General features: G+C 40.0%; 2 protein-coding genes across 2 annotated transcripts in view; one reads left to right on the top strand and one right to left on the bottom strand.

Moving 5' to 3' along the window:
- The window catches only part of FAM3C (FAM3 metabolism regulating signaling molecule C), a 39708-nt gene extending 35702 nt beyond the window's left edge, over positions 1-4006 (top strand). Inside the window, exons 8-10 of the mRNA XM_032220911.1 lie at positions 436-520; positions 823-949; positions 3125-4006. Coding sequence (XP_032076802.1) covers positions 436-520; positions 823-949; positions 3125-3214 — 302 coding nt within the window. The 3' untranslated portion in view covers positions 3215-4006. The remainder of the gene's footprint in view (positions 1-435; positions 521-822; positions 950-3124) is intronic.
- Positions 4007-10135: 6129 nt separating this feature from the next.
- WNT16 (Wnt family member 16) lies at positions 10136-17884 on the bottom strand. The gene is made up of 4 exons (XM_032221963.1): positions 17787-17884; positions 14191-14468; positions 12982-13268; positions 10136-10600 (listed from the first exon to the last, which is right to left on the bottom strand). Exons 1-4 carry the CDS (start codon positions 17882-17884, stop codon positions 10136-10138), a joined length of 1128 nt encoding a protein of 375 aa, XP_032077854.1.
- Positions 17885-21454: the final 3570 nt, after the last annotated feature.

Here is a 21454-nt window from a genome sequence, read left to right as displayed (position 1 = left end):
TAATAGAAAGAAGGACTAGGGGAGACATGATAGCAGTGTTCCAATATCTCAGGGGTTGCCACAAAGAAGAGGGAGTCAAACTATTGTCCAAGGCACTTGAGAGTAGAACAAGAAGCAATGGATGGAAACTAATCAAGGAGAGAAGCAACTTAGAACTGAGGAGAAATTTCCTGACAATTAGAACAATTAATCAGTGGAACAGCTTGCCTCCAGAAGTTGTGAATGCCCGAACACTGGAAGTCTTTAAGAAGATGTTGGATAGCCATTTGTATGGAACAGTATAGAGTTTCCTGCCTAGGCAGGGGGTTGGACTAGAAGACCTCCAAGGTCCCTTCCAACTCTGCAATTGTATTGTATTGTATTATTGTATTGTATTGTATTGTATTGTATAAATTTAATAAATATTAAATGTTGTTGTGCTTCCATTTGATGTAGATGTAGCCCCATTCATTGAATTTCTGAAGAGTATTGCAGATGGAACTATTGTATTAATGGCAACATATGACGATGGTGCCACTAAGTAAGTCTGTTGGAAATACAATACTTATTTGTCATATTTGCTTTCTAGTAGATTACAATTAGATAAGAGCTAAAGTGGGAGACATGTTGTCCTTCCCAGAATGTGGTCATTTTAAAAGGGGGTTGTCATTGTTCAACCGAGGTTGCTGAATAATGCACATATGTGTGAAAGTCTATATTATTTGTACCAATGAAGACAAAATTTCAATAAATATGAAGCAAAGTGTTTATATGAATCAATTTGGTAAATTATATTCTAGATAATATTACATTTCTATAGTAATTCTTAAAATTCTGTTGAAGGCTTAATGAAGAGGCACGGAAAATAATATCAGATTTGGGGAGTACATCCATCACAACGCTTGGATTCAGAGACAATTGGGTTTTCTGTGGTGGAAAAGGAATCAAAACTAAAAGCCCTTTTGAACAGGTATGTTGTCATGTTAAAGTTTACACAACATAGATGAGCGTCTTTGGAGGCCAAATCATACATTGCATCCTGGAAATGTTGCTGATTCATTTTGGTCAGCAGAACTTCAGCTAATCTGGAAGATACACTTTAGTAACTGCAAAAATACTTAATTGGAATTAGGAAAACTGTCTGGGTTGATTTGGATTTGAAGAAGAAAGTATGTTTTCCCCAAAATAAGACAGGGTCGTATTTTCTATTGACTCCCATAATAAGGGCTTGGCCTTATTATCGGGGGGAATGGGCTTATTATTTTCGAGCAGGTTGGGCGGCCGAGAAGTGAGATATGCGTCTTACCTTTCCAGTTCTGTCACATTCCTCGCCGTTGTGTCCAGGGAAACACGTTATAAAAAAACCTTTTCGCAAGTTCAAACTTTTTGAACTCACAGGAAGTTTTTTTTACAGCGTGTTTCCCTGGACACAATCGCAAGGAATGTGATGGAGCTACCAGTGTCTGGTAAGATGCGTGTCTCACGTTGGGGTGCAATTTGGGGGTTGGCAGGTGGGGCAGGGGATCGGGCAGGCCACAAGATGCATATCTTACTGGTCACTGGCAGCTCTGTCGCATCTCTCAGCCGGTCTGTACAGGGAAACATCTTGCACGGTAAAGAAAAAATTTCTCACAAGTTTGAGAAGTTGTTAATTGCTCGCACTCGTGAGAAGTTTTTCCTTACCATGCAAGGTCATTCCTTGCACAAACTGGCCGAGAGACGTGATGTAGTTGCCAATATCTGGTAAGATGCTGGAGCGCAATTTGGGGGGGTGACAGGTGGGGCGCAAGCTACGGCGGGTGCTCTTTTTGCAGCAGGCGCTCTTTTTGCTACAACTGCTCTTTTTGCGCAGTCATCACCGTTACTGTTAGGTACATTAATGGCAGGTAGGGTGCTCTCCTCCCTCCGGAGACAACTAGAGGAAATGGTGCCGACCGGCTGCACATGCATTTTAGTAGTTTCTGGGGGATCTAATTGGGGGGGGGGTATTTTAGCCCATGCCCTGAAAAGCCCGATTGGGCTCAGGACATGTCATATTTTTAGGAAAACACGGTATGGAGTGCTTCTGCTTAAATCTAATGAATTTTTATCAAGTTGCAGTGAGATGGTACATGAGTACATGTGTACTCAAAATTACCACTCTCCCTTCAATTCTGGATCACTGAACAGTCTTAGTGCCTTGCTCAGAATTTCCTAGGGTCATATCAATTGTTTCAGGAAAATTTTGAAAATGAACTCTAAATGCCCTCACTCTGAATATTCGTTTGTTCCCTGTCCTTTGAGCATCTTAATTATTTCTATTTCTGTTGTTACTTTGATGCCATTTTTTCCTGTTTGAAGCTGCTAAATTACATCTGCTTCTGCTTCTACTGCTACATATTATTGTATTATAAATATAGTTGCACATATTTATCCAGATGTTTATACTGGATTTGGTGTTTCTATCTATTTATTGAGTCCTTCTTAAGAACCTGGCAGATGTTGTTATTATGTATGGATAATCTACAGTTAGTCTAAAACTAGTGGAAATTTAACAATTTGAGTCATAACAAAGGATCCAACAAAGGATCTAAAATTATTAAAGTAGCACTTAAGAGCACAGGTAAATTCTAAGCAGGATTGTTTTGGGTAAATTAAATGTTGATAAATTCAACATTTCCAGATATCAAGGAAGTCCTTTAAGTATTACTCCGAGGGCTGCAATCGTGATTGGTTTAAAAATAGATTTCTTTTCAATCTCAACTTCATTCAACTTCAATCTGAAAGTTCTAATATTTCATATTGTTTTCCAATTGCTTCTCCTCAACCCCTGGCATTATGATGATAATAGTGGTCAATCACTATAGATTCTTAGGAGGCAAATAAGTAGGTTCTGTATATATGTTATTTGAAAACAATAGCAGAAAATTCTTACACCAATTTCTATGCTAATATTCAGACTAAGAGCATTGTTTATTAGCTCTTATATTTCACACAGCTTTTTGTTCTTTACTGTAGAACTTTTCTTTTTCATATGTTTCTCATCTTGGAAAAATGCAGCAGGGCATAAACAAAAATACTGTTTTTTGTAAGTTAGAAAAATCTTATGTTTCAGTGCAACCCTAACTATACTTACATTTAAATTGAAATGGCTTTCTCTTTGCAGCATATTAAAAACAACAAGGACACCAACAAGTATGAAGGATGGCCAGAAGTTGTGGAAATGGAGGGATGTATTCCACAGAAGCTAGAATGAACAATCTGCAATTGGAAATAGACAATGCAAAAGAACAGTGGAGGGGAAACGCACTTTTCTGCTGCTGTGATATTGTGGGATTTGGGAAGATAGAAGCCAAGTGTGAACTCCACCATGCTAGCATGGCTTGATGCACAAGGCCCATTAAAAAGCTGTGCAAAGTGATGGTAAATTGCACCAATTCATTTGACTGGGCATGTGAAATACTTATCCTGCTGGATTGTGCCCTATGTAAATAATTTCCAGGCATGTTTTCACTTTAAAATGTGCATGAACTTTTTTTTAAAAAAAACAACCATCAGGCTTATTTATTGTTAAACTGAAGAGATTCTTTTTTTCCTGTTTCTTTTTTCTTTTTTGTAAATTAGCCCTAAACAAACAGAACAATTATTTCTGAGTATTCTTATTCTTCCTTCTCTTTCTCCCTTTCTTCCTTGTTTCTAAGGCCACTTATGTCTCTTAGAACCACACTCAAAAGTAATTAGAGATACAGAATGAATATTGGAGCTAATCCTGAGCTTTGTTGTATCCTGTTCAATTACAACATTGCTGTGAGTGCATATAATTACATCAATATGTAAATTTTAGAGGAAAAAATAGTTAACTATTTTAATGCTATGTCTGTTGGAAAGCCACATACTCCAGTGGCCCTTTTCAGATAGAGGGGGTGGATGTTTGATACAAAAATGTAGGACTGCTTTACAAAGCACAATTAAATGCTTTTCATTAAAATGAAATGTGTAACACTGTGTCTGTTGCAATTGTTAACTCATCCGTACCCCATATTTCTTGTTAGAAATGCAAGCTGCTAATACGGCAGAATAATGTGATTCTTTCTTGTGTGTGTTCAACTAAGAGGGTTTTTTAAAGACCTGAGATCCAGAAGACACGTGAATTGATTGAGGCCTTGCAAAATCGTAAAAAGAAGCCAATTTTGACATTTATTCTGTTTTCTTGGAAGTATGAAATTGCATATTTTTTACCAAAAAAACAACAACCCTTAATTCCTCCTGGAGATGAACTGGTGTGTATCACTCCTCAAGTGGACATTTTTCAGAGGTAATTTCAGTTGCATGATAGGCTTGACTATTGGGGAAAGAAAATCCACTGGGAAACATGTTTTCCTAGAGTGAAAATGTTACTTATTTAGATTGGCTTATCTCACTAAATCATATTTTTGCAGGTGCTTATATATAATGCATTTGAGGTGTCCAAACAGTTCACTTCTAACAAATGTCATCTCCCCATTTTCTTGTCTTACATACAGCAGCAGGGAAGGGCACAATGATCCCCCTTTTTAATAATTCATATTAATTCATAGTGACATCGTGTTAATCGAATTATAGCAAGTTGGCTAACAGTTCTAGGTGCCTCTAATGCATGCCTCTAATGCAGTTCTAGGGGCCTCAAACTCATAGCATCACGTTGCCATCACATGACGTATCATGACATTTTTTTCTCTTCGTGGAACTGGGCGTGGCCTGCACATGACGCATCCTGCCACGGGCCACCAGTTTGACACCCCTTCTCTAATGGCATTAGGGCCATGATGGCGAACCTATGGCACGTGTGCCCGAAGTGGCACGCAGAGCCATGTAAGCTAGCATGTATGGTGTTGCCTGTTCCTCTTCTGGGTTTCTGGCGCACATGCAGACCCGATGATCAGCTGTCCTTTGCGCATGTGGCAGTGCCGGAAACCGGAAGAGCTGGTCTTCCTGTTCTGTTGTGCCCATGTCGCCCTGATTGTCGCACGTGCATGCACGCCAGTACCCGAAAGACCACTTGGCCACGCAAGCACTCCCTTTTTGGCACTCAGTGCTGAAAAGGTTCGCCATCACTGCATTAGGAGATAAAAGCCAGAGAGGTTCACAGGAAGTTTTGGGATGCCCAGGAAACCTTCCACTCTCTTGGTATCATGGAACTGCACTAGATCACAATGCCTGCAAAAATTATTTCCATCCCCCTTCTTTTTCACAAAGCATCTGGAGAAGGGAAAACTGTAAGATGCCTCTTGTGGGAAGATGCTTATAGGAAGATAAAAGTATGATTCCTGGGATTGTCCCTTTTTTTTGTAAAGGTGACTGGCAGTTTTGCAGTTCTGTTTTCCAACTCAAACAAAGAACAAGCATTTTGGACATCTCTGCTTTATAGAGCGACTTTAGCAACAAAGAAAGTATGATTAGCTGTTTGCTGGGATGTCAGGTGATTAAAATATCCATTAAAAATATTGGGGGGAAAAAGTTAGGCTTATAAGCTAGTATTTGAGTAAAGAAATATTATTTGCACTGAAAATATTAAAGCAATATTGGAGATTAATTACTTTATGTAGTTTAAGAGAAACGTCTAGCTTTTCGATGCTAAGATTTAATGACTGGAATATGAGCTACTTTACTGTTTCAACGTGTTCATGTTATCTTTTTCATTTGCTGTAGCTTAGCAATAAGTACATCATAAAGTCAGACTAATTATTTGTACATTACTTTGCAGTTTCTCCAGCTATGTTCATTGAAATAAATTCACTTGTCTGTGTATTATATTTTTTCATTAAATAAAGTTTTAAAAAAGAAAATATGGACCTGCTCAGGAAGAACCCCTTGTACTTGGTATATATTTTTTGGTTTATTTGGGGTGGGGGGGTGGGGATGGGGAATAGACAAGGATGACAGGGATGAGCATTTTCAAGAGAGGCTAAGAATGTGACAAAACTATGAATTAACAAAATATTCTGATTAAGTGCTGCTCTCCAGTGGCTCAGTACTGATATTAATATCAACAGGGGTGACAATCAGTTGACTTGTAACTTAAATCACAAAATATATAATCTGCCAAACTAACTTACTTGATCAAAATATTGCTGATTAAATCCTCCTTGGGAACTGCAGGGAAAGTATTATTTGTTAAATGTGAAAGTCTCTATTGGCCCGATATACTCCTTCACAGAACACAGCTACAGAAGCATTGCACTCCATGGGCCATCAAGGTTAACATTATCTTGCTATTGTGAACAAATGCGATATTGTATGGATGTTTATTGTTTGTGAATCAAAAGATTTTCCTATCTATCACATTTGTACTCCAGCTCTGTGCACTTGGTCACTCAAACTATTTTAAAATATCTGCCACGGGGAATGGGTGCTTTGCCTAAAAATATACAGCCTGAGAAAAATAAGAGTATTTAAATAAGTTACAGTCCCTCAGCCCCCTTTGCCCCTCAAGTTCTATTGTTCTGTGAGCCTTATAGTTGACTTCAGACTGAGGTTCCATATAATTTGATTTTTGAGAAAATGTGCTTCCATATCTTAAAGCTATTAAAAAATACTGCTGATAACATGCGTCATGCTGGTTTTTGAAGCTTTCCAGTTTTAAGAATGATTGACAACAAAAAGCTACTGGCAATAAAACTTTCAAGAGAAAGGAATCTCCACCCATCTGTACACTTGCTGCCATCTGTTTCTCTTAATTAGTTCTGATAATAGAGAATGGCAAGTAAACACATACGTTAATATTTTATTGACAAACTGAGAATAAACAAAAATCTGATGACCGATATAGCAGCAAAAATTGTTCTTAACCTAGAAAAACAGCAACATATTATTCCCAATGTGTTTTGAAAGGTGCTCTTGAATCTCAATTCTCTTGGTAAATAATCTTAACGGAATTGAGCTTTTCTGTCTATTTCCGTGTTTTTGAAAGAGATTTGGAGAAGCTGAAGAGCATTAAGAAGAAGGAACCTAGGCCTCAATATGAATGCAAGTCATATTTTGCAGGGCAGTGTTCTTATATAAAACTTAAGAGGTAGTTGAAGCAGTAAATATTTTTATGAGTCACCTACCATTTCGTGAGAAAATGTATTTAATGAAGAAACTAAGTCTAATCTATAGACTGTGATGTAGTTAGATGCAATCTGATGTACATTTAGTTGGGAGTCAAATCCACTGAAATCAACAACATGCACAACACATCATGTGGTATTGCTGGAATATTTATAGAACCAAAATCCAACCCATTGCACTTACAATTTTATATTAAACAGTGGCTGGGAAGTGAGCTCTGTGAGAACTAAAAAATATTCTGTTTTGGCGTAAAATTAGAGGATTCTTCATTATTCTTATATTGTTGATGCTGGAAGAAGTTTTGAAAGGCAGAGATGTAGCAAACCAAGCCAAACCAACCTATTGAGAAGATCGTAACCAGATGACTGTTCCCTTCAGATCAAGGGAGCAAATTTGTAAAAATAGCCAACATCTTTGCATGAAACAGCGAGATATTACTGTAGCTACAGTATCTATGAAAGGAAGAGAAATCCTGGTATTGATAATTAATTAAGAGAAGCACTGCATGCACACAACTTTCCATAACCACAAAAAATACAACAGATCTATGGACGTAGTCCAAGAATGGGGCCTATAGTCTTCCAGATAGTTACAACTTGCCAACAGTTTGTATATCCAGGGGGGGAAATCAAGTTCCTTTATGCATCAGAAAATTCAGTTTCAAACAATGAAAGAAAATATTGGGGAGTGAATTGTAAATTGATTGCTTTCAATTCAACCAGAGCAATATGTAAAGTTTCAATCCTATATCCTGAATTTAATGTACTGGTACATACAAAGAACACTAGAATACACTCTCTTCATCCCAACACAATACCAAGCATTTTCTTTCCATTTCTACAAAAAGTGGTTGACGTTAGCAATCTGGTCAATAATGGGAAATGAAGGGACTTATGAAATATAGATGCAGAAGAATGATTCTGTCTTTGATACCTTGCACCAAGGTAATTCCCTTTGGTGTGTAGACGATACATGTAGTCCTTGACTTAACCATTCATTCAAAGTTACAATGACATTGAAAAAGGTAATGTATGACCGTTTTCACATTCTCATTGCAGCATCCCCATGACCACATGATCAAAATTTGGCAACTGGCATGTTTATAAGTTTAAGAATAGAGTTTATAAGAATGTATAAGAATAAAGTACCATCTGATAAAGCTATGTAGGCAGCTGTGCAATCTGAAATTGGCTTCATAGGTGACTTGCATTCATTCTATATGCAAGGGGCCCTCAACAGTTACATTATTTATTTCATGGTACACTGTACAGTATCTTTACAAATTAGCATCATGCTCATTTTCTTTTTTTTTAATGAGACTGCTCTGAAATGCATCACAATGTAGACCTTGTCAAGAAGGTTCAAAAGAAAACAGGAGCAGTACTTGAATACTACTATACAATTGCTACAAATAAACAATTCTCTTTCTCTGATAGAATATTTGTAGTTCAGTGTTGAAATGAGGGATCCTTGGTGCTCTTTGTGCTTGGATGTTTTCTTGCAGATATTTCACTACCCAAACTAGGTAACATCAGCAATGCTAGGACTGATCAGTGATAACACTAACAAAGTTACCCAGTTTGGCTAATGAAATATCTGCGAGAAAACAACCAAGCTCAGAGAGCACCAAGGACCCCTCATTCTGTTTCTCTATCTTAAATGGAAAATTAGAACACTGGAATAGAAGTAAGTGAAAACATAGGAATACACGTTTTGCAGCATACCATCTGTCAAGAAGCTTGTTCTCTAATGCTGATGACTGTACCAATGACACTAGCTCTTGACTTATGACACTAATTGAGACTGAGGTTTTGGTGGTAAGTTGTGATCATCATAAAGCAGGTCATCACATAAGTGCTCGATTTTATTACTTCTTTTGTGACAGTTGTTAAGTGAATGCAGCAGTTGTAAAAGGAATGCCAGGTGATTAAGTGAACACCACAGTTATTAAGTGTCCCATTGTTCACTATGAGGCATTTTTTGTTGGAAACTAGAAGAAAACGGTTGTTACTGGGGGGAAAAACATGTTGATCATGGGATGCTGCAAATTTTTTTGGTTGAGATTGGTTAACCAAGTTTTGGATGCTTTGCTTGAACCTCAGTGTCATTCCCAACTGCAAATTGCTATGCAACTGATTTTATGGCTATTTTGTAAACGGAATGCTCTCAATTCTCAATACAGGAGAGCCAGATGCCTTAAAGAGGATATTATTTTAACTTCTGAATGTTAAATCAAAGCTAGTCTGATTTACTTAGCTATTAAATTTACTTAAGCACTGCATGTGACTGAAATACTGAGAATCCACAGTCATTGTGGACTGAATTACACAAATACACCATCCAAGTATGCAAATTCCTTATGAAATACAAGTTGCCAGGTGATTTGTTGCTATTTCGTCCAAGTGTTGTGGTCTGCCAGCAGCCAGCAGAGCTTGTGGCAGACTCAGACAAGTGAGGAGGTTGGGGAGGAACATGGGCCAGTTGTGGAGTCTGATGAGGGCTCTGCGTCGAAGGCAGAGATGGGGCCTTGGCCATCCAACAATTATCAGCTGCCTTCGGAATCAGGTATCAGTGGGGCAGAAGAACAGCTAGAGCCTGTTCCTGATGTGTGCATGTGCAGAGCTGCTAGGAGAACAGCTAAGGAACAAGGGTTGACTCAGGAGTAAAGGCACAGGTGGATGGTGAATGCCCCCCCATAGGAAATAAAGTGGAGCAAAAGGGGAGGGGAGTTTGCAGGAGGCAATTAGTTCAATTCATTAGAGTGAAGATCTGTTCCTGACTTCTTGCCAAGTAATTGCTGCTACTGTGCAGCGTTTGAAAGATATCAGCCTGGCAACTCTCCAAGCCCGATAAAGGTCTGTGGTAGTGAAAACTCTTGAACCACTGGGACTTTGCTGGAGAGGAATTCACTTTAACCTAAATAAAAGAGGTTTTATTGGGATGAGGAGTCTTCGTGATCTTGGGAAACCTAGGTCAGAACATCAAGTTGCTTTTTCCACAAAAACAAATAGCTTTCAACCTTCGACTCCAGAGAAAATGTTCATTTTTCTTTCGCTGGATCCAGGAAAGATATTTGAGGCAATTACTTTTATTTGCAAGTATGAACATCAGTCACAGTCTCACATCTTCTGCAGCGTACATAGCAACACCAAACAAATTTGCACTCACATCTCTCCACGTGCCTGACCACCTGTGTGTTATATCCACGGCCACAGCAGAGGAGGTTGCATCCATCCGGTCCAGCAGATGTGCGGTTGCATTCCCGCCCTTGTGTCCCAGAGACCCCCAGTTTGCGATCTTCCGTACAGTAGTTGGGCGATCTGTTGATATAGAGGAGGTCTTCTTTCTGGATTGGGATGCTGCGCTGGCTTTTTTCTCTCCTGCGTATTTTTCGTCTTTGTCTGTCAGAAATCTGGATGCTGTTCTCATACTTTTCTTTTAAAAAACTTCCAACTTTTGCAAAGGATGACATGGTTCTCCAGCAAGTTTTCAGAGCACAAGAACCAGATAGGCCGTGACAGCGACAGTCGATGGACATCAGTTTTGCTACTGCCTGGAGGAAAAATTAAAGCAAACCACAATCAGAAAGGATCAACTCTCCTCTTAGGCTGCACACCCAGCATATTCCAAAGCATTTGAGTTTCTTTTTTTAAATTTAGAAATTGCTTTATGTAACAGAAATGCTGAATGCAGTTTTCATATGGACCAAAAGACTACCGTAATCTGTTTCTTAACTAGGCAACAGCATGTTTCTTCTTAAGAAATATGGAGGGCAGTTTCCTGCTTTCTTTAAATCACACAAAATCCCATACACAATATAGCATCTGTATCTTTCGGCTCTGAAATCTCAAGGGAAAGGTCACCTGTATGTACCATTTTGATAGCCTTTGCTGCTTACTGAAGTTCCTGGAACCATTCAGATTTCTCTATGAACAAAGAAGGGCCAGAACATCAATATTCACTCCAGAGGAAAAACATATGGGCAATTTGTGCAGAAAACCAGAGATGATATCGAAGGATGAATGAGGTAGAATATGAGCAAAGCCCAAAAAAATCTTAAAGATTTTTTTAAAAAACAGTAACATGATCCTTCCCTGATTTTCTTTGGTATAAATACTATCAGGTTTTCTGTTACTCTAGACCAGGGGTGTCAAACTCAATTTCGTTAGGGGCCTCATCAGAGTTGTGTTTAACCTCGTGGGGGGGGGGGCGGAGTGGGTGTGGCCAACTCAATGTCACTCGTGTCAGAGATGCTCTACCAGCAAAAACAGACTCCCCAGCTCTGTTTTTGGCTGCGACGGCCTCCTGCAACCCTCTGCCAGCAAAAATAGTTCTCGGAAGGGCCATGCAGGCCAGTCCTTCACTGTTTCCAGGTTGGCCCTGTGGGCCAGATCTAAGCACCCCCTCAGGCTGGATCCAGCCCAAAGGCCTTGAGTTTTACACCCTTGCTCTAGCCTGTAACAATACTTGAAATCAGAGTTCCAATATTTCTTGTGAGAATATTTGACCTACTTTAAAGAATTGGCAACTCCCCAGTACTTTCAAACTGTAAAGTTAAATGTAAAAGTTCCCCTTGCACATGTGTGCTAGTCATTCCTGACTCTAGGGGTCAATGCTCATCTCTGTTTCAAAGCCAAAGAGCCAGCGCTGTCCGAAGACCATGTCTCCATGGTCATGTGGCTGGCATGACTAAATGCCGGAGGCACACCGAACACTGTTCCGTGTTCTCACCAAAGATGGCCCCTATTTTTCTACCTTTTTTTTCCAAACTGCTAGGTTGGCAAGTAACGGGAGCTTGCGTGGCACTAGGGATTCGAACCACCAAATTGCCGACCTTTCTGATCGACAAGCTCAGCATCGTGGCTGAGTGGCCGACCTTTCTGATCAACAAGCTCAGCATCGTAGCCACTCAGCCACCGCGTCCCTTTTTCAGACTGTACGTACCCACAAATATATGTGGTTTCCTCAAAGCTTAACTTCCACACAGAAAGTGCATTATCCTCAGTGCAGCCCATTCTAAAGGGCACCCTGGTGGAGAAAGCATCTTTAATGGAAATTTAGTTGTTACTGAATGACAACATTCAGTAGACCCAGCCACTATGTTCAATGGTAAGAGAGACTAGGATTTGTAATTCAGTAACATCTCAAAGGCCCATTATAGTAACATTATCATTTGCCCAGGTGGAGCTAAACATAGGGAAGCAAACATATAAAGTAGCTATGATTGCATGAACCCCCTATTCACACAGGAACTAAATAAAAGAAACATGTAACTTCCTCTCATCAGTATTCATGGATACGTGGGAGAGAAGAATGTGTTGTGGCCCTCCAGCGGTTCTGGCAGCAGATTCGGACAGTGGGGAGGTTGGAGAGGAACATGGGCCAGTCCTGGAGTCTGGAGAAGGCTCTGAGGAGTGCTCTGCATTGGAAGCTGAGATGGGGCCAGGGCCATCCAACAGTTATCAGCTACCTTTGGAGTCAGAGATAAGTGGGGCAAAAGAACAGCTGGAGCCTGTTCCCAGTGTACAGAGCTGCCAGGAGAAGGGAACAGCTAAGGAACAATGGTCGACTCAGGAGTAAAGCCACAGGTGGACAGTGAATGGCTCTTCCCGGAGGGAATAAAGAGGAGTGAAAGGGGAGGGGAGTTTGCAGGAGACAATTAATTCAATTCATTAGAGTGAAGATCTGATCCTGACTTCTTGCCAAGTATAATCTGCTACAGTGTAGCATTTGGAGGATATTAGCCTGGCAGCTCTTCAAGCATGATAAAGGTCTGTAGCTGTGAAATCTCTTGAAAGACTGTTGGCCGAGACTTTGCTGGAGACTTTAGCTTTTAAACTAAATAAAAAAGGTTTTATCAGGACGAGAAGCCAAGCCGGCTTTTGGGAAGCCTAGGTGAGATCAGAATGGAGGGGAAAAGATTTGAATCCATACCAGCCTTCCTGCTTCATTATTATGCAGATTCATGAGCATCAATCCATTTCTATCTTTTCTGCTGATGTTTTTTGTTGGACCATCTAAGAACTTTCTGCTCAACCACATTCCATACTGGATATCATCAGAACATCCACCCCAGTACCAGCCTTCTCTGGCTGAACCACCGTTTTGTAACATGGAATCACAGGCGCAGTCAGTCAGGTTCCCTGTACTGCATAAATGTGTCACTGAATGCACTAGGCCAGCTGCCATCACAGCATAGATAAATGCTGTTTCTTTGGTACCTACAAAAAAAAGGATTTGTTAAAAATATCAGCGGTATGTTCTATGATTAATCATTAAGGTTAACATGCAACTAAGAGTTGGATCATCTGGTTTCACTCAAGTAAATCAGCTCTATCTGAGTCAATCCAATCAATGAATAACTTAATTTGAATCTGAGCCATTAATGGGACCAATATGGTGAACCCGTATAAATGAGAGAGCACAGTAAATCATATTTTTTCCACAAGAAACTTTGTTCATATTCCACAATTTCTTCAGAAATGAATATATTTACACACCTTCATATATGAAATTGGATGATCCAAGTTGTCAGATAGCATCACTCCTGGGCTCATGAGAACTGATCTTGCTCAGCCAACATTGATGCAAGAGTTCAGGCTTAAGCCATCCAAAGGACCGCCCAACCACCAGTGCTGCCGGTTCCACCACAAAACCGCGGTAGACTAAAGCGCGCTCGACGAAAGCGCGTACGTGACATCATCACAGCGCGACGAAAACAGCACGCTGTGAGCGGGAAACTTAAAAATAATGCGAAAACCTTACCCTAACCCCCCCAAACCTAACCCTAAACCTAACCCTAAGCCTAACCCTTAACCTAACCCTAAACTTAACCCTATACCTAACCCTTAACCTAACGCTAAACCTAACGCTAACCCTTAACCTAACTCTAAACCTAACCCTAACGCTTAACGTAACCCTAAACCTAACCCTAACCCTTAACCTAACCCTTACCCTAACCCTAAACCTAACCCTTACCTTTATGTGAATTGGCTTGCTGTAAAAGCGCTTTTTAAAGCGCCCTTTTTTTCCCCGCGGTCGTATTTGTCGCGCTGCTGATGATGTCACGTACGCGCTTTAATCGGGCGCGCTTTAGTCGACCACGGTTTTGACGGGTCACGGTGCTGCCAACTAAGAACCTACCGCTGCTCAACTCATAGCCAAAGACGGAGAAAGCAGGAGAGGCGGAGATGGATGAAGGATTAGTGGAAAGTGCAGGCACTGTATCCGGAGAGAGTAGACAGTTCCACCGTTCATGTCTGAATTGGCTCTGGCATTCACGGATGCCCAAGCGTGCTCCTTCTCGGATGCTGTGCAGGAGGTAGGGCTTCTTCTTGCACAGGTCCTTTTGGTGACCATTCAGCGGCAGGTTACCACAACCCAATTTCTCTGGGACACCAAAGGAGGCAATACCCAGCCACCTGCAAAAGCATCCTGGGGGTGAGACCCAAATACCACGTTTTTCATCTTATGCTAACAGACAGAAAGGATGGCCCCTAACGAAACCTCTATAATTAATAACTACCATAGCTCCACAGAGTGATGATGATTGGGAAAAATAATGAGCCGCCTTCATCAAAACACAGGGACAAAGGAGCAGAGACCCATGATGGGCATACTAAGTAATAGTCTCTTTGCCAGGGGTTAAAAGGATTTATGATATGCTACGAAGCAGGACTCTGGGAATGTGATATTTCTTCAGTGATTTCTAAAATAATTGAGATGTTTACATGTCTACAGATCTAGAAAAAAATAAAACAAGAATAATATCCAGGATACCATGAATTTCAGACTCATGCCTAAAGTTACATTTCATAAACACTTTCTGCAGGACTCTAAACTTTTCCGTCTTTTCCATGCTTTTAAATGCCCAAGCTGGTGACAAAACAGGCTCTATATGCATTCCTATGTACAGGGGACTTGCGGCCACAACTGAGCCCGAAATTGATGTTGCTAAGGGAGACATCCATTAAATGAGTTTTGCCCCATTTTACAACCTTCTTGCCCCAGTTGTGAAGTGAATCATTGCAGTTATTAAGTTAGTAACATTGCTGTTAAAGGAATCTGGCTTCCCCATTGACTTTGCTTTTCAGAAGGTCGCAAAAGGTGATCAAATGACCCGGAGACACTACAATAGTCATAGATATGGCCACCTGCCAAGCATCTGAATTTTGATCACATGAACACAGGGATACTGCAATGGTCCTAAATGTGAAAAATGGTTAGAAGTCACTTTTTCCAGTGACGTTTTAACTTTTCACAGTTACTAAATCAATGGTTGTAAGTTGAAGTTCCTGTATATGAGTAATTTCAGGAGAAAGAAAAAATAATGGTGGTCAAAGTGTAAAAAAAGATCAGTTGACACATCTGCTGTGCCTTTCAATCATCTTCTTTTAGACCTCTTGGAGGTGACTATTGTTAGACAGAGATATTTATTGTCTTCATTTATATGTTGACTATATTTACAATTAATGCATCCTGTTTTCCCACACCCTGTCCCAAACTAAATACAGACTTTAAGATTCCTTACTCTTATTGTACTCAAACTGTTACGTGCCCTGTGGGTTTTATTTTACAAGTGCTGCAAAGAATATATTTTATTTTTTATTGGAACATTTCCCAACGCTCTCTAGGTTGCTATATCGAGATACTTTGGAACAGCACCTCTAAAATAAAATAACTAGCAGGCCAGGGCTGTGCATATACTTGGGAATGGAGCAATTTAACATGAGGCCTATTAATTCTGCTAGTTATCTGAATGAGCAGTCTTCAGAGAAGAATTCAGGCTCCCATCTGGGTTGGAAATATCCAGTATTCATATTTGTGTGCTCATAAAGGTCTTTGATAGGAAAAAAAAATCCACCTTAAATATTATTCAAAATAATATAGCTTTTCCTACAATCTGAGAAAAAAATGCAAACCTATGAAATGGCAGGAAAAGCTATAAAACTTTTTTTTTTTAAGTTATGAGAGCATGACAATGAATACTGCACAATAGTGACACATTCCATCAGGTTTTCAGGCCCATTTTGACTAAACATTTAGAACTGCCGATTACCTCCCAAAGACCCATTAGATCCCACAGATTAGGCCTCCTCCGAATTCCATCTGCCGGCCAATGCCGGCTGTCAACCACCCGGAGGAGGGCCTTCTCTGTGGCTGCTCCGGCCCTCTGGAACGATCTCCCCGTGGACATTCGGACCCTCCCCACCCTCCAGGCTTTCCGTAAAGCCGTTAAGACCTGGCTGTTCCAGCAGGCCTGGGGCTGTTGAGTTCCATCCCCTACTCGAATTGGTGTGCTTGTTGAGACCTTTTAAATTGTTTTGTATTGTTGTCTGTTTCTGTTGCCTTCCCTTTTGTATTGTCCCCCCCCCTTGGTTTTGTTAGCCGCCCTGAGTCCCTCGGGATTGGGCGGCATACAAGTTGAATAAAACCTTTAAACCTTTAAACTAAAGTAATTTGCTTCCAAATGTAATTTACTGTGTCTCATATGTAATAGCAACCAGTACAAAACAGTTTGCCATTCTCTTATCTTCCAAGATGATATTCAACTTCTTAACCCAGTCATAGCCCAAAGATGGGTAGTTACCCATTCCAATGGATAGCCATATTTGACTCTGCTTAGCTTTTAAATTCTGATAAAGCAATGTTTCTCAACCTTGGCAGCTTGAAGATAGGTGGACTCCAACTCCCAGAATTCCCCAGCCAGCGTTGCTGGGAGTTGAAGTCCAGCCATTTTCAACTACGCTGAGAAACACTCTGATAATGGTTGGCCCAATGCTGCCATTTTTGAGTAATCAGAGACTAATTTTTAAACTTATCTTAAACATACTAAAATAGCAACATTCACACTTAATGTGTTGCTAAATAGCATCAGATAGCACAAAACAACAAGCTGTGGTGAAATATCCATCAATACAGTTTTATCAAAATTCAGTAAGGGGCCCAGGATATTCTCTCTCTCTCTCTCTCTCTCTCTCTCTCTCTCTCTCTCTCTCTCTCTCTCTCTCTCTCTGTGTGTGTGTGTGTGTGTTTAAATAAGGTTGTTATTCTGGCACAATTGTTGGGAACAATGCGTAGTTTGATATTTAAAAAACACATGGTTTTCTTTTGTTAATGCTGATCTATAACTTCCTAAAAACTCTTGATTAAAAAAAAATCTTCATGTCATATCTTTTCTTAACATCCTAAATTAATTACATTGACCCAGACTGTATGAAGCATAAAGTTTATTTTTTATTTTATTTTATTTATTTTGTCAAGCATGTGTTAGATAACATATATACCCCTTACAGACCTCTTAGGGAGTATAAATATCATATTTATAACTATATAAATAATGCTAGAGGCTCTATTTTTTAAAAAAATCAGCTGAAAGATTTCAACTAGCCATGAGGTTTCTTCTCCTTTGGAGGGATTCAAAACCTCTTGGGTAGAAAATAAAAGTGTCCTATCTTTAAGATCATTAGGAACTGCCATCATCCCATCACTTGAGGAAGGACACTTGTATTGGGATCGATCAGGCTCAACAATTATGTTTTCATTCCAAATGATAGCACGGCAGGAGAGGCAAAGCCTCTTCTTCACCCAAGAATAATAACGGAATTGCTTAATCCGTGGGCAGAAATATCCCCCTCTGTTATTTATACAGCTATTTATATTACTAAATATTACAGACCCGGGAGATTCAAACTCCGCTTCCTCCCCATGCCCGGCTCCGGCCAGCCCATTCTACTCACATCCAGTTGGCGTGGGCGCCGCAGCGGCAGACTTCCCACAGCACCGCCGTCCACAGCACGCACAGGCGAGGCAGTCCCAAGGGCGCCCCTTTCTCCATAGCCCACGCATGGAGCTCCCGGGACAGCCAAAACTTTGCCTTCCCCACCCACCGCTGCTCGTTCCGAGGCGGCGGGGCAGAGATGCGGCTCCCGGGATCCGGCTGGCGCTGCGCCCGTCTCACCTCGCACCCTCGCCGGGCGGACTCTGGTGCAAGGGGTTAAAAAAACGCCACGAGGCTCCGCCAGCGCCTCGCTCGAAGGTGAGAAAAGTTTCGCCCATCGGAGTTTCTTTATTTCTTTCAGCTTCAGCTTTGGGTTGTGTCTGTTTGTGGGGTTTTTTTTAGTGCTCCCTGCTCATTGTTTCATTGGCTAAAGAGAATTCATGAATATGCAACATTGCCGTGATTGGTCGGGACTGGTTGTGCACGCGACCATAATAATAAAATAAAGACCCGCGCCCTCGCTTCTGCTTTTTAGGCTCTCCGGAGAGGCGAAGCCCCGTCGCTGGGCGCCTTTGCTGATGGTCAGAAGGGCAAACCGCACAGCTGGCCTCGGATGTCGAAATCACGCCTGGCCAACAGGGAATCCCTTTAACCATGTGTGTCTTTAACTCTCAAACCACATTAAAAAAAATTAATTAGGTATTGATTTGGTTGGTTTATCTTTCAATAAAGAAGGGAGGATGACATCCTGTTTTATTCTCATAGATGGGGTGGCGGTGCAATAATAGCAACTTTATGACCTCCCCGAATTCTGAACCAGCCATGTTGGGAGTTGAAGTCCGCAGTCCTCAAGTTGCTACAAATTGCTCATCCTGTGATTGATCATCATCTTCTTCACCATCTTCAAAAGTCTTTAGGGCACAAAAACAATTGTACTGTAACATCCTGCTGTAATTATAGAACATGCATTGAGGGACTCAACCTAATCATAACTGGATAAAGCTCCATATTTTATGTGCAAAATTCTTTCGCTCTGAGCTTTGTTTTCATAACCTTTTCAAAACAAAGAATTGTGTATAGTAGATCAACCGTTCAGTAGTTATTGGCAGACCTGGATTTATGTTCTGTTTCCTCATTCCCCACCAGAAAGCATATAGTTTAAACAACTGGAAAGCACATGGAATGGCATGACATGCCATAACATGACACACAAGTTCTTGTATTTGGATCTGCATTTTTTAAAAAATCTCCACTTATACTTCAATATTGCCTTCACCCAAAGACGTTAAGGGAGGCATTTTAAATGTTCTCAGAAATTCAGATTCTTGTAACTAAAGGAAAGTGTAATCTTTCATCCTTCATGCTTTACCATAGATAGAACCCAGGTTTTCTTTAAGAGAAATGTTGACACTATATGAGAGTTAAAGACACATGGTTAAAGTGGATCATTTATGCTATTATGCTGCTGATGTTTAAAATGAAACAAAAATGCTTAAGGAGAGTCCACCCTTCTGGAGTTGGATGGTACATATATTACTGAACTCTAAATTTATGTTTTTTTTCCTATATTTTTATTTTAAATAGCAATTCTGTTCATTGGACTTTGGTAACATATAAGAAAAACACCAAAAGGTTAATGATTGATATTGTATGATGATTTATATTGAATTTGGAAATATCACAAAAGAAAATAATTAAAATTCAGTATAATTTTACAGTTCAGTTAGAGCTATTATAGAGGAATTAGTTATATTATATTAATTATCAAATCTATTTACATCCACTCCATGCTGATTAACTCTGAAAACTATGAATTGCTCTCCTATCCCAATCTCTTACATCTATTTTTACATTACTCAGTTGTACTCTTTGCTATGCAACTGGAATCTAGTCAGAGTCAGAATATTAGTTATTATATGCCAATATTAGATATTATTTGTCAATATTATTTGCCATGTGGCTATCCTAATATGGTACTTTGCACTTAATCACATATTTTTTATCCATTATACTCGCCCCCCCCCCCCCCCGCAGTGCTGCAAATGCAGTGTGGAAAGCAGCCACACGGAAGTGCTAACTGGAATGTTTCAGCAAAGTATTAAAAATCAATTTTGAAACATGTTTTCATTTGAAATTTAGGAAGATGGTATGCCACACAGGGAGGTTTCAGTGAACTGAATATGGCAGAAAGATAGCTTGATTAAGAAAGTATATCTTGAGGGTACATAAGTTTTAAGACCCATTCCTTTGATGGGTCAAAGGAACACTAAGAAAGTAAAATGCAAACTATTTGTATAGTTCATGCTCAGAATATACTATATTTCCAAGAACATTGGCATACAGTATGTTGGTCTGCTCCACTATGCTGCCCTGCCAATGGCACAGATACTGCTTATTTTAATTTACTGTATTTATTTGATCTCACATTAAAATGATCTCTGTGTTATATATGAATCAGAGATATTAGCTTGCACACAAACCCACACACATTTCTCCACTCCTACTTTTTTAAAAAAAAAAATGCAATAACAAACAAAGGGAATGTTCTCACCACCATGAAGCAAAGCTTCTGTTGCATTCTTGCGTGTAGTCAGATACCTATAAGTAAACAGGAGAAATCTAAAGACAGTTCTCAGCATGCAGGTGGAAAAAAACTATAGTGTGTTTATACTTGTGGATAACAAAACCATTCTTTAGGATTTTGTTTCAGGTAATACTAATGATCTATGCAAAAGTAAAACTTTGACTTGCAACCAGCACTCAGAAATAAATCCAGTAGTGTCCACTGGGGATTAGTCCCAATAAATATATGTAAGAATTAAGAGTTGTTTGTATACTGCACTTCACTTAAAAATGCATTCAAACAGTATTCACAGTAGAGGTAGTCCTCAATTTGTGACAATGGAGCCCAACATTTCTGTTGCTAAGTAAAACATTTGTTAAGTGACTTTCCCCCATTTTACAATCTTTCTTGCCACAGTTGTTAAGTGAATCACTGCAGTTGTTAAGTTAGTAACCTGGTTGTTAAATGAATCTGGCTTCCCCTTTGACTTTGCTTGTCAGAGATGTGCAAAAGGGGATCACATAAGTGGTGGGATTCAAAGAATTTAACAACCGGTTCTCTGCCCTAATGATTTCTTCTAACAACCAGTTCACCTAACTGCTCAGAAAGTTAACAATTGGTTCTCCCGAAGTGGTGCAAACTGGCTGAATCCCAACACTGGATCACTTGCAATGATCATAAATTACTTTTTCCAGTACTGTTGTAATTTTGAACAGCCTCTAAACAAACTGTTGTAAGTCAAGGACCACCTATATAATCTAAAAAGCTTCCTAAATTGCTGAGCGACAGGGATAGTAGTCTTCTTCTCCTGCAGTAATTTTTTTAGTCTATAACATGTTTCTCAAATTTGGCATTCTTAAGAGATGGGCTTTTCAATAGCCAGAGTTTTCCCCAGCTTAACATTACATCAACCTGTTAGGTGAGGTCATCTGATAGCATGAAAGGAGTTATCATCAGTATGATGGTGATATTCAGTTTTTCAACTGTTCTGAGCTGACCAAGAGACCAGAGGTGGTATTCAGCAGGGTCTGACCAATTCTGGAAAACCCGTAGTGGAAATTTTGAGTAGTTCGGAGAACCGTAAATACCACCTCTGACTGCCCCCTGCCCCCATCAATTCTCTG

Source organism: Thamnophis elegans, chromosome 7 (assembly GCF_009769535.1).
Source record: "Thamnophis elegans isolate rThaEle1 chromosome 7, rThaEle1.pri, whole genome shotgun sequence".
NCBI classification, from domain to species: Eukaryota; Metazoa; Chordata; class Lepidosauria; order Squamata; family Colubridae; genus Thamnophis; species Thamnophis elegans.
This window is presented reverse-complemented; position numbering and strand designations above follow the sequence as displayed.

Bases quoted from the DNA above. Each gene is read 5' to 3' on its own strand.
- WNT16 (XM_032221963.1), bottom strand. From the start codon at position 17,884: ATGGAGAAAGGGGCGCCCTTGGGACTGCCTCGCCTGTGCGTGCTGTGG. The intron at 14,469-17,786 runs GTGAGTAGAATG...ATGCTTTTGCAG, and splicing joins GGCGCCCACGCCAACTGGAT to GTGGCTGGGTATTGCCTCCT. The intron at 10,601-12,981 runs GTATGGATTCAA...TTTTTCCTCCAG, and splicing joins ATAATGAAGCAGGAAGGCTG to GCAGTAGCAAAACTGATGTC.